Genomic DNA, 13,599 nt, shown 5'->3' with positions numbered 1-13,599 from the left:
GACTGACCAGCCTACCTCGGTACCTGGGGAGGCTAGCTAGGACGATGCCACTCTCCAGAGGACCTTGGGATCCAATAGTCTTGCCTCCAGCAAGGGTGGTCCCATGCTCCCAGGGCAGAGTACTGGGATCAGCGGGAAGTCAGATCATGAGACAGAAAGACAGAATATTTCACTATGCCCACAGTCAGGGCCACAGGACCCGAGAGGCCACTAGGAAGTTCCCCGTGGCTGGGGTAAAGGACAAAGGGTCAGGAGATGGGCTCTGTTATATTCCAGGGCTTTGCTGACTGTCAATCTTCAAACCATAGGCCTGGTCCATCTCCCACCTCAGTATTGGGAGAACACGGGGTCACTCACTTAGGACGAATCTGAACCTTTTCTATGGTCCATTTTGTGAATCCTTGTTCCACAGCTGGTGATGTGTGTGTGTGCGTGTGTGCTTATGTGTGCATGTATGTGTGAGTGAGTGCACATATACATATCGGCATGAGCATAGAGGCTAGAACCCAATTTTGTATTGGTGCGTGTGTGCATGCATGTATGTGTTTATGTGTGCATGTATGTGGGAATGAGTGCAGAGTGCACATACACATGCACATGAGCATAGACGCTAGAAATCAAGGTTGGTTGGTGTCTTCCTTGATTTATTATTGGTGTGTGCGTGCACAAGCACACACATGCATGGAAGCACACACATGCATGTGCGTGTGTATGCATGCATGTGTGATGAATGCATGCATGTATATTCAAGGTGGGATGGGGTGAAGGTTAGTACATGCCAGGGTTCATGTGTAGAGGTCAGAGAACAATTTTTGGGAGTCAGTTCTCTCCTCTACTGCAGGTTTTTCAGGAATTAAACACAGGCTTGAAGGCTTGTGTAGACGGGACCACACTTTTTATTTCTATCTGAGACAGTCTTGCTGTATAGCCTAGACTAACCTTAAGCTGACCACCTTCCTGCCACAGCCTCCAAAGCACTGGACTGGAGGCCTGCCAACATACCTGGCTTCTTGCTTTGATATAAGCATTATATCACCTTGCAGAGTATGCCAGGAAATGCTGCTGGCTCATAGCATTTCTGGAGTTTGGTTTGATAAGAATTACCTGTGCAGCTGCTGGTGGCACCCACCTTTAATATCAGCACTAGGGAAGCAGAGGCATTCGGATCTCTGTGAGTTCATAGCTACACAGAGAAACCCTGTCTTTAAAAACAGAGAGAGAGAGAGAATTATCTGTGAAGGGTTATAAGATTCTCTATAAAGCGACCTGAGCCCAGTATCTTTTTTAGAAGTAACCTTAATCATTCACATTTCTCTGTAAGTGTGCGCTTCACCTAGACATTGGGGTGACAGTCGCGTTAACACACTCTCTCTTTCTGGAACTGTATCCCGTGCTTGTTGGCTTTGGTTCTTGTTGTCGTCCGGCTCTAACCATCTCTGATCAAGAGGAAAGAGCGTTCATTTGATATTGTCCCTGCTTCTCCTCACTTTCTGTTTGATCTTCACTAATTCCTTCCCTCTGTCTTTGTGTTTAATTTGTTGTTTCTTATCTAGTTGTTTTAGTTGTAAATTAATCTATTCTTGCTGTGGCTGGCAGAGTTCTCAGGTAGCACCAAGATTCCTGCCCACAATTCCCTGCCCTTGTTATCTTCTCCCTTTGGGCATGGGTGTCCTGACCTCATCAGGTGAGATTTTCTTGGTTTTCTTGATTGGGCGGGGGATGGAGATGGGAGTCTTGTGAAACCCAGACTGGCCCGAAATTCCCTATATACCTTGAAGTCTTGATTCTCCTGATTCCATCTGCCACGTGCTGGGATTGCATGCCTACCCCGCCATGCCATGTTTACTTGGTGGGGATCAAACCTAGGGTATGATAGGTATGCATGCTAGTCAGGTACTTTAGCAATTGAGCTACATAGCCAGCCCCAGGGGAGCCTGTTTTACAGAGGTTCTAGAGTGAGAGGCAGAGGGTTTAAAGCTGCCACAGTTCTGTTACTAGCCTGGTATATGTGTATGTGTGTGTGTGTGTGTGTGTGTGTGTATAATATATATGTATGTATATATGTATATGTGTGTGCATAAATACATGTATGTATATACATATATACATATATAAAGCAAACATTGAGAGCTGCAATCTATCACTTAGGAGTTCAGACAGAATGATTGAGAGTTTAAGGCCAGCCTGAGCTATAGAGAAGAGACCGTGACTCAAACAGCAACTTAATAAAGGAAGTAAATTCTATGGAGCAGGCCAGGCTAAGACCTGAAGTCAGTTCCTAGAACCTCATAATGAACCTAGCCGGTGGCCATCAGACAAAGGGAGGCAAGGGCTGGAGAGACGTTTTGGTGAGTAAGAGTATAGAATGCTCTTACAGAGGGTGGATTGTGGCTTCCAGCACCCACATCAGGCTACCGACACCTGCCTGCAGCTCCAGCCATAGGGGAATCTGACCCTTCTGGCCTCCATGGGCACCTGAACTCACATCACATCCCCACACACAGACACATAGGCAACCACACATAACTAATAATGACACAGATCTTTTTAAAAGAGAGTCGCACAGAAGCAGATAATGGAGTTCTGCCAACAGCGTGGATGAACTTGGGAGAAGACCCCAGTCCTGTAAACAGCTCTGGATGACACCTTGGCTGATCCAGCTAAGCCGCAGGTGGATCTCTCTGACTATAGACAATGTAGGAGAAGCGGTGGATATTGTTGCAACTGCTACATTGCTACATTCCTGTCACGTCTCACCAACCAATTGAAACCTAATGAACCCATTCTTTACATGACTTGAGTGTTTACTATTCTGGGATGTAGTCAGAACTTTCTTTGGGCAACAAATCAGCTCCCAGATAAAGACATGGAGACTTCTTATTAATTAAGAATGCTCGGCCTTGGCCTAGGCTTGTCCCACCAGCTCTTTTAACTTAATTTAACCTGTTTCTACGCATCTAGGTTCTGCCTCAGGGCTTTACTTTCTCTCATTCTGTGTGTCCGACTTTCCCAGTTCTTCTGTGTCTGCCTGTCCTTCCCCTAAACCTAAATTCCTCTTCCTACTTGTCCTCCCTGCCCAGAAGTCCCGCCTATACCCTCATCTCTTGCTACTGGCCATTCAGCTTTTTATTAGACCAATCAGGTGCCTTAGGCAGATAATGTGAATAGCAACACATCTTCACATAGTTAGACAAATGTCCCACAATACCAGGACACTTTTTATACCTTGCCACACATATTTATGTGTCTGTAAGAGTTGGGTTTATGCTGATTCTGTTGTCTGTTGAGGTTTAAATTTTGCCTCAGGAACTGATTATATATATTCCCAGCACCCATAATCCCAGCATGTCCAAAATCCCAGCACTCAGGATGTGGAAGGAGAAGGATCAGAAGTCAAAGGCATCCTCAGCTACATAGCAAGTTCAAGGCCAGCCTGGGCTTCATGAGACCCTGTCGAGGGTGCAGAGCAGAGAGGAAGCCTTTGGGCTTCATCTCTCTGGCAGGGCCTGAGGATCTCACCCTGCCTTCTTCAGTGAACTCCCACTCTCCAACCTCCATCTCAGTGTGGCTCCCTCAACCACCTAAGATGACGCACACGATGGAGCCAGCCTGCCCCAGAGCTCTGCACCACGGGCTTCAGGATCGAGGGTGACTATTTCAGGCTAAGCCCCAGGCTTCATTGCTACACCCACCCGTCATTACCAGGAGTCCCCTATCCTGGGTTTCATTAGCTTTGCTCCTAGGTGGGGCTTCAGGGCCTCTTCAAGATCCCCTGTCCTCTGCTGAAGCAATGCCAGGCTCCTCAGAAGGCACAATGCATGTTTTCATCAGTGACAAGCCTCACCCCAGAGCCAGGCAGGTGCTGCATGAGAGGTGAGTGAATGAATGAATGAACGAACGAATGAATGAATGGACATCCATGCTGTCACAGACTGAGCACAAGGAATGCCCTTTAAACATCTGCTCATAGGTCCCTCTGCACTACTCCAAGCTAAACATGGAGTTGAAATACTTTGGCATTCAGAAAGGTCCACCTCCCCAAAGAAGGGGTGCACCGAGGAGGTGGGAGCAGCTGCCAGCACCCTCCACTGATACAGACCTGAAGCCATTTGTCCCTTTCAGGGAAGGTAAAGCGGCCTCCATGCAGACAACAATGTGGGTGGATCTGCTGGTGAACCCAGGAGCAGCCGCTGCCCAGGCTGTGTTTGTCGCTGGCCTTGACTTAGCCCCCGTCAAGCGGGTCAAGGATGCTCCATGTTTCACGGCTTCCCTCACCGTTCACCAGAACCTCCTCCCCACTGACTCACCAGCCACAGCACAAGGCACTGACTAAGGCATCCTGAGAGGTGGCTGCCGGCCCGGAGGAGGCGAGGGTGGCACACGCCACAGGGATGCATCGGGCTGCAAGCCAGACAGGCTCTGATGAGTAACTGTACATTCTTTCTGCTGGGCTTGTTGTCACAGGGAATGGCAAGTGACTGTCTCCCTTCTCCCACTCCCCGAATCTGCTGTACCCCTGTGATTCCGGCAACTAGAAGGGAGGTAAGGGGCTGAGCCAAAATCTGGGAACAGGTTGCAGGGATCCAGAACGGATCTGCCTAGCAAGAGCTTCAGGAATGGGAATAGACCATGATACAGGCACTCTTGTGCAACTGTTCCAACCTAGATTCGTGGAGCAAAGGCAGACAACACATACAGGGACTCCTCAGGCCATGGTGGGGAAGGCAATTACATCCACCACCACAGGTGCCTGCTCCCTCGGCCTCAGGAGGCTCATCTGCCTCCACCTCTGCTTCTAAAGTCCCCTTCCCTCCTGAAGCCTTTCTATTGCCAAGGTAAACAACAGGTGCCCTCCTGAGATTCCACAAGGTTCCCCAAGAATAAGCCCATGGTCGACCTCCCAATGTCTCGGGACACAGGATTTGACAGCCAGAAGTTGGCACGTGGTTTCATAGCCTACGAGGAGTTTTTAGGGGTTAGGAGTGGAGGGGTTAGGAGTGGAGGGGTTAGGAGTGGAGGGGTTAGTAGCCTAAACTGAGGTTTTCAGGCCCTCTGTTTTGCTCCTTTTATTTCTGAATGTGTCTTGTGTCCTTCAGTGGTAAGGAAGGATGAATTCCCCCCAGGGAACAATCCAGAAAGAACCAAGAGTGGCTTTCCTGACAGAGAACTGGAAGGAAAACTATTCTCCCTGAGCCACTTTCCTCTCCTGGGGTTGGGCTGGGATGACACCAGGAGATCCTGCCTGCCCTCTCAGCTGTGGCCTGGCATCAGCCCTCCAACCCAGACCCTAAGAGGGATCAGTGTGGGCAGGGCAGTCATTACTACTGGGGCCCTCCCCTTCCACCCACTTGCCTCACCTATCCCGTGAGGGTCACGGGGCAAAATGGAGCCTGGTTTCCTCCCGCCTTCCAGTCCCCACTCTCCTCCAGGTACCCTAAAGCCCCCAACATCCTTGCCCACAGAGAGTAAGAAAATGCTAGCAGGCCCATAAGGTGAAGTGCTGAACATTTCGCTCAGGCTGGCCTGAAATCTGCAATTCTTCTGCCTCCTGAGAGCTGTGATCACAGGCATGTACCGGATATCAGCATCCTGCAGCTGTCGAGGGGCATGTGGGGATGGGCAGAGCTGAAAAACAAAGCTCCACAGGCTTATCATTCACATCTAAGATTTGAGGGTACCACCTCAAGAGCTGATAAGACTCCACTGCCCGTTAGGGGCCCAAGGCCTGAGAGGAGGCTACTAGGGGCCACATGGAGAGGAGAACCAAATTCCAAGCTCACAGTGTTTCCCCGAAGTCCTGACGCTGAAGCTTTGGAATTACTTACTGAAAAGCTCCCTCCTCTGACATCCCCACATCTGGAGAAGGAACGGCCTATGTCCAGGTAGCCCATTCTCTATCAGTAATCAGAAACTGCAGGCAACGCCCCCTGCTTCCTCTTATCTCTATGTGTAAAAGAGGCCTGGCTCAGAATCAGGGACTCATAAAGTAGCGGGAGAGAGCAAGGGAGGCGCTGTGGACAGATGAAGGGGAGGAGGGGAACCGAGGGAGGATAAAGCACCACCCAGTCAACAAAAATGGGGGGAGGCCAGGGGTCGCTGCCAGACTTTTCTGTAACCAACCTCAAGACCACGCCCACATCCCTAGTTTCCCACGTTATAGGTTGGGAAGGCCAGCGAGTCCTTGGGAAATTCCCGCGCCCCTGCTGGCCAGAAAGTGCCAGGAGACGGACCTCCTTCAAGCGGAGCGCACACTCCTCTTCGAGCGCAGGGACACGCGGCTCTCTCCATCTCAGAATCGAGTTCCGCCCCTCCTCCCTTCTTCTATCCCACCGCGCCATCAATCCCCGTCCACACACACACCACCACCACCACCACCACCTTCTCACTGTCACCACACCTTCTCACTGTAGGAAAGGAGATCAGCCGTCTGCACTGGTTCCCTAATAAGTCGCACGCAGGGAGCTCCGAGCCCTATGCATCCGAGCTCGAAAGACAAGCGTAGGAGGGAGTGCAGTCTCAGATCACCCTGCCGGCGCGATCTTGGAAACGCAGCGTGGAGCATTAACACCCTGGTCCTCGTTCCTGGGGACCTCAGACTCCGGGAGGAAGGGTCCGTGGGCAGTCTGGGCCCGCAAACAGGTACAAGTTTCGGTTCTGGAACCTCGACTCCGCGTTCCTCGCGAGCAGCGCGGGCCGAAACGAATCCACCCCCGAGTGCACCCTGTGAAGGGCCACGACGCCCTGCCTGGCCCTAAAGGGCATGGATGAACCCCGAGTCAGGGCTCCCCGACTCCGGCTGAGCTTCCCCCCCACACCCCGGCTTCTCCCTTGTCACAGATGGCTCCAACAGCGTGATCCGCCGGACCCTACTGGAACCCAGTGTGTAGCCCCTGAAAGCTGCGGCCCTTATCGTCCAGGAATCTGGGCTGCGCGCGGGCGTGGGAACCAGAGAGGCGGCCGCTCCCCTCCACCCCCACCCCCTGGAGCAGACGACCGGAGGAGCACGCTGCCGGGGGCGGGGGGAGGGGTCCGAGGGTGCGGCCTGTGTTGGGAGAGAAGGTGCAGGCGCGGGGAACCCTGGGCGGTGTCGAGCCCAGAATCCCCGCAACGGAGCCGCTAGGACTAGGCGAGCTACAGCTCCCGACGACGCACACCACTAGCGGGTCTCCGCGTTCACGCCCCCGTGCGCCCAGGCTCCGCCCTCTACCTGCTCCGAGCCCCCGCCTCCGCCGCGCCATTGGGTAACCCTGCCGCCCGTCAGACGAGCCCCCGCTGCCCTCCCCGGGCCCGGAGCTGCTCCTCTTAGAGCCGGGGCCGGCGGCCCGCGCCACTCTACCGTGCTGGACCGGCCCCAGACCCCGCAGCCGCTCCGGCCGCCTACGGCGGGCTCAGGGCGAACCATGCGCCCTTTGAGCGCACCGCCTGCCCGCTGGCTCTGCGTGCTGGCAGGAGCCCTCGCCTGCGTCCTCGGCCCCGTGGTGAGTGTGCACCCCTCCACCGGGAGCCCCGGGAATAAGAGAGCTGCCGGGACGGGGGATCTGGGGCCATCTGGCCATCGGGGGGCAGCAAGAGCGCGGTTCTCATCTTCTCTCTCCACCCGGGACCGGATCTAGCCCAGAGGCGTGGGAGCTCGATGGCACCGGGTCCTCCCAGAGCAACCTAGAGCGCTCACCTCGAGCCATCCCAGGCAGCGGTGGAGAGGTTGAGGGCGAGAGGGAACCCCGGACTTGCTTTGTGAGGAGTGTCTGTGTGGGTGCGTGGGGAAGGAGAGCTGTGAGCAGCGGGATCGGGTGAGATGGGAGATCCTGTAGACTGTGAGGTGGGAAGGAGGCTGTGAGGGTCTGGGAGCGTCTCTGGGTATTTTGTGAACTTGTGGAATACGAAGACAGAACAGCAAAAGCACCGTCCGTGCCTATGGCCTCGGAATGGGTCGTTGCGATCTTATTGGTGACAGGACTCTCCTTCCGCTTGACCTCCTCTGACTGTAAGAAGGTGGGAGTTGGTGGCAGGGAGAGGCATGTGCTGGGGAAAGCAGAGGGCCTTGCTCTGCCTCTGACCTCCTCTTCCTCCCACACAGATATGTGGGTGGGTATGATCCCGTGGCTGTGAATGGCTCACCAGGGCCACGGGGCAGATGCTGGATTACCTTCTCTGAGAGTAGGGAAGACCTCAAGACTCAGTCTGCCCGTTTTACAGTAGGACAAAATGAGGCCACAGGAGCCATACCAGCCCTTGCCAGCCATACTTAGAGGCGATTGCCTTCCTCCCTTTGCTTCCCGGCCTGTGGAGAGTCTTTTCCCAGGTGGATTCTGGTCTGGAAACAGCAGGCGGCTTGGAGGAGGGTGGGGAATCTTGGTCACCTAGTGGGTTCTATCCCATGGTTACCTCCTTTACCGTTGCCTCCAGATTCAGGATGAGTCTGTTTCCACCCCGCCAGTGTCTGGCACACCTGGGAAAGTTCATGCCCTGGCTAAGGTGCAGCCCTCTGAGGATTGGCAGGCATTGTCCCCTTCCTCTAGCTCACAGTCCCATTTCCCAGACACCAAGCTCCACATAACTCTGGTCCTCAGTGTCACCAGGCCACGCACCAGCAGTTCTCGAGCTCTCCCAGCCCTGGCTCCCTGCTTCTCCGGTTCATTTTGGATGAGTGATGGGTCCTTGGGCCACTGGAGGTCTCCAGGTGCCTTCCATCTAGACATAGCTTGAGCCCAGCCCTCCAACACCTTCCTTCCCATCTTCCCAGGTCTGATTCACTCAGCACCAACTCCGGTTCCTCCTCCTGTTTGCTTCTGATGGGGTCCCACACTGACCCCATCCCTTGGGTCCACGAGCCTCAGTCTCCCCTAAGCTGTTCTGCCCCTCAGGTGGCGTCAGACTCACTGTCCTCTCAAGCCAGGTCAAGCCATGTCCTACAAAAGAAGGGGAAGAAACTTAGCGTGGTCTGGAGGAGGGTCCCAGTTCCTGCCTTGCTGTCCTTACTTGCTCCCTCCTGGAATGGGCACCCAATGTTCCTGCTCCAGCCGGACTTGGGGGGGATATGTTATCAGAGCCATAAAATGGCAGCTGCAGAGTTCACATTGAAGGCACAGAGCCTTATCACACTGTTTATGGGGCCCTGCCTTGGCCTGGGAAGGGAAATCTTTGAACAGGGAAGCCAAAAAAAAAAAAAAAAAAAAAAAGAGAGAGAGAGAGAGAGAGAGAGAGAGAGAGAAGAAAACCTCCAGTGTGTCTCCAAAGAGGAAGTGAAGTATGTCCCAAGGCCTTCCATAGCTCCTGCCCCCTTGGGCCATAGACAGACTCCCAGTGCCAGGCCAGTCTGAGGTCCTACCTTGCAAGAATCTCCACTGCAGGAGCATGGCACAACCAGGGACCTGCACGGCGACCTGCATGGCACTGCCTCTTAGAACTGAGGGACAGGGCTGCTGTGACAGACAGACGGACGGGGAAACCCCCTTGGAAGAAGCAAGGCAATGCCCTGAAGTTTGGCTCCATGGCCGACTTTCTTCAGCTGCAAACTCTGAACACAGGCTTTGCTCGCCCGGCCCCAGAAGGTAGAGAGCACCCAGTCCCCAGTTTCCATTAGAACCTGGACGACCGGAACGAAGGGCAAGGCTGTCTCCTCTGAACGTTCGCGGACAGGTGGAAGCCACCTGCTTCCGAAGGTCACACCTCACCAGTCCTATTGGCAGAAAGAATTCCCACAGCACTGAGCCCTTCTTGGCCACTACTACCAGCCTTTCCAGGGTCTTTCCACTACTGCCCAGGCCTCTGGCCTCAGCAGATCGTACTGTGAACTTCAGGAAATATGGTGGCTACTGGGCCAGGCTACCTTGAGGAATAGAGAGACAACCTCAATTATGCCTGCTCAGGACTCCCAGGGCCTCAGTGAAAGACAGAACTTGCTAGAGGTTTATGCCTCTGCATCCTGGAGTCTGGAAACCTAGCCTCCTCTGAGGCTTCTGTAGCTTGCATGGGGGTCACAGCTACAGAGCCTTAGACTCTGCCCTGCCCCCACTGCCATGGCTGGTTGGCTTGGGAAACATCTTTAATCTCCACAGAAGAATATGGTTTCCTCATCTCTGAAGAGAAAAGAGAACCCTTGGCCTAGTGTGGAGGAGAATTGGAAAGGCCAGACTGGGCTGGAGCTAGCCCCACTCACTAGCTGGGGCCTGATCTTCTCTGAGCCACAGGTCTCAGGAGAGAGAGGGCTGGGTGTCCAGACAGCCCTGTGTGAACTCTGAAGGAAAAAAAAGGTAGTCAAGATGTTGTGTGGCCCATGTGACAGATAGGTCATCCCTGCTCCTTGATCTCTGAGCTTGGACCTTTATCCAACCAAGGCAGGCAAGATCTGTGGAGTGGGTGGCGTGTCCTCATGAGGTGTCTTCAGGAGGTGACAAGGGCCTCTCAGAGGAGGCGGGACATCTCACAGTGAGGGCAGCCTTGATGGCGATCCAGGCTGTGTTACCCCACCAGCACAAGGCCTCTCCCCAGCCACCCTCCCGCCATCAGCACCCCCTTCACTGTGGCTGCTTGGGTCACGGGTGAGGGTTGGAGGCTGGGGACTGAAATGAGCCTTCGCCTTTCTCAGCCTCTCAGACTTTGCCCTTCCCTTTGCAGTCCCGGCATGGTACGTGGGAGCCGTAATACCTGGAAACTCTCTCCTGCTTCTCAGCAGGACCTGCAGAGAAGAGTTTCATCTGTCCACTACATGGACAGGTTTTGGGGTTTTTTTTTGTAATTTTACTGTAAAATGATTCAAACATAAATATATGTTTGAATATTATGATATTTGATATCATATATCATATATTTGAACATTATGATAAAGCCATAAGTGGTGGCTCATGCCTATAATTCCAGCACTCAGACTGAGGCAGAAGGGTGGAGTTCAAGAGCAGCCTAGGTGAGAACTTGCCTCAAACAAATAAATGCATGACCGCACAAATGAATGAATATAAGATTAGCATAATAAGGGACTGGACAAGAGGCTCCATTGTCACGTGTAATGCGGCGCGGTGTGTGGGTTCGTGCAGGTCTGTGAAATGAAGACTCACAGACACATTAAGAATGAACTTAGCCTTTGTGGCTGCAGGGACTCAGTCTCTGTGGACTGAGGCGCTTTCCTTTTGCCTCCTGGCATTTTTATTTTTCCCTGTGTTTACACCTTAGCTAGTTGATTTCTGAAATATCTCTAAAGGAACTGAACGAAGCTTCCAAAAATACAATGCCAAGTGCGAATGCCTGGTTCATGAGGTACCATGGTTTTAGCGTTTCCTCTAACCAAGTTTCAGACAAGGTTCCCATAGGACAACAAAAGGTGTCTGTAGCACAAAGGATGGATTAGGAGCTGGATGCTGACCCCAGAGCTAGGCCAGGTATGACCCAGCAGAGGTTCATGGCTAGCGAGGCTTCCTTGCTAACGCTCCGGGGCCCGGCTCAGCAGGATTCTCTCTGTTACACTCAGTGGTCAGGAGCAGCACACCGGTTTGTGCAGAGGACCCATACTGGTACACTCACAACCACCCATAGCTCCAGTTCCAGGGCATCCAACACCCTCGTGTGCCCTCCTTGGGTGCCTACAGATATGTGATGTACGTACAGACGCTAAGATACACACACATACACATAAAAAATTTTAATCTTTGTAAAAGGACAGTATAATACAAATATTCCTCAGGTTTGCACTGAGTCACTTCAGTGTTTAATTTTTACATCACTTGTTTATTTTGGCTAAAGTATATTTAAGTCAATTAGAAGAATACTGACCCTGGTTCCAAATGCATCTCTAAAATCAAAGACCACTTGACTGTATAACTATGATGTTCTGGTCACACCTAACACGAAATGCATGCTAGTCTCCCTCAAATCCAATATTTAAATGCTCTCCAACCACACTTAGGCACAATCAGGTGAACAGTGACGTTCTCGGAGGGTTGTCCTATTGCAGCGGTTCCTCTGCCTGACTGATGGGGTCAGACAGTCAGCTGGCAGGCATTTGGGGTAAGAGTGAGGTGCCTTGGCAGTGAGCACGGGCAGGACCGCCCTCTATGCAGTCTGTCTTATGTGGTTGAAGGTACTAAGATCCGCATCTCTCAGGAAGCACCTCCTCCTAGCCACCTTCAAAACAAGTTCTTCCTGCAAAACAGGGCACTGGAGGAGGGGAAGATTCCACGGGCTGCCATCTGTAAGTTGAAGACTTGCAGCCTCGGGCTCCTTGAGTAGCTGGTGTTCAGCATTCTGCAGGGAGTATTGATACCAGCAGCACCCACAGACCCGGGGTCCTCTTCACCAGCGGTGTCCAGGACAACAGGGAGTTAAATTGGATATGTACAAACAAGAGACAGCCTCTGTGTGTGTGTGTGTGTGTGTGTGTGTGTGTGTGTGTGTGTGTGTGGGAGAGAGAGAGAGAGAGAGAGAGAGAGAGAGAGAGAGAGAAAGTTTAAAATGAGCTGGGTATAGTGACACATACTTAGAATCTTAGCAGTTAGGGGGCAGAGGCAGGAGGATTGCCAGGAATACGGCTTCCAGTTTGGGACAATTGTAATTAAGTGGCCATGTACACTCACAGAAAAGTTTGTGTGGAGCATATATTTTGTTTTCTTGGGTAAATGCCTAGACTATAGCTAGCCAGATGTATACCACTGTACGAGGTGGCTTTTACGTGGGTGCTGAGCATCCAAACTCGGGTCCTCATGCTTCCACTGCAAACACATCACTGATGGGGGCATCCCTGCCACCTCCTGGAACCCCCAAAATGCAACTCTACACCCTGATAGTTCCTCCTCCTCCTCCTCCTCCTCCCCTCTCTCTCTCTCTCTCCCTCCCTCCCTCCCTCCCTCCTTGTTTCACTCTCGAGAGTGCAGTTGTCCTCAAGAGGAACCATGATTTATAAAGTGTGGATTAGCCGAGAGGGAAGGTTCACGTTCCTGAGAAAGAGCATGAAAATACGAGGAGGGGAAAGAAATCAGACATGCATTATGCCAGGAGCAGGCCTAGCCTGGCATGGGACGGGGCTAGGACTTTTCTAATAACTACCCCGTTTTCTGCAGTCCCCTGCTGTGAAGTGATGTCCTTGACCTGTGAAGCCCGACATGATATACTGTGCCATTGGGAACAAGAGTCTTTTGGGGGACAGGTGGCAGCTGGGGGGACTGTGAGGTAGACTGAGTCAGGAGAAGTGTGAACTTAATGTCTTCGTTATACTCATTGTGCAGATATGCTTGGGTAAATCACCCAGTCACCCACCCGAGTAATGACCGGCAGTCTGATCTTGTGGTCTTCACAGGCTCTACCGCCTCCTCACCCCTGCTTCTTCCTTGGGGCTGGGGCTGTGCCGTGCTCTGCCCAATACCTGCAAATTTTTTTTAATTAGAAAGATGTACAGCTCTGAAGTGACAGTTCAGCAAATTGGTGTGTGTGTGTCTGTGTGTGGGTCTATGTCTCTGTAACTCTGTGTCTCTGTGTGTGTCTATGTCTCTGTAACTCTGTGTCTCTGTGTGTGTGTGTCTCTGTGTGTGTGTCTGTGTCTGTGTGTGTGTGTCTATGTCTCTGTAACTCTGTGTCTCTGTGTGTGTGTCTCTGTGTGTGTCTATGTCTCTG

At 52.5% G+C, this 13,599-nt stretch overlaps 1 protein-coding gene across 1 annotated transcript in view; it reads left to right on the top strand.

The window, feature by feature from the left end:
- The first annotated feature begins 6,438 nt into the window (after window positions 1-6,438).
- The window catches only part of Vipr1 (vasoactive intestinal peptide receptor 1), a 32,907-nt gene continuing 25,746 nt past the window's right edge, over window positions 6,439-13,599 (top strand). Inside the window, exons 1-2 of the mRNA XM_041676970.1 lie at window positions 6,439-6,639; window positions 6,838-7,478. Of these exons, the coding sequence (XP_041532904.1) occupies window positions 7,401-7,478 (78 nt within the window). The 5' untranslated portion in view covers window positions 6,439-6,639; window positions 6,838-7,400. The remainder of the gene's footprint in view (window positions 6,640-6,837; window positions 7,479-13,599) is intronic.

The sequence above is a fragment of the Microtus oregoni genome, unplaced genomic scaffold (genome assembly GCF_018167655.1).
Source record: "Microtus oregoni isolate MIOR12 unplaced genomic scaffold, Mior012 000028F_ref0000031, whole genome shotgun sequence".
NCBI lineage: Eukaryota > Metazoa > Chordata > Mammalia > Rodentia > Cricetidae > Microtus > Microtus oregoni.
The sequence above is the reverse complement of the archived record's forward strand: the minus strand, read 5'-3'. Positions and strand labels throughout refer to the sequence as shown.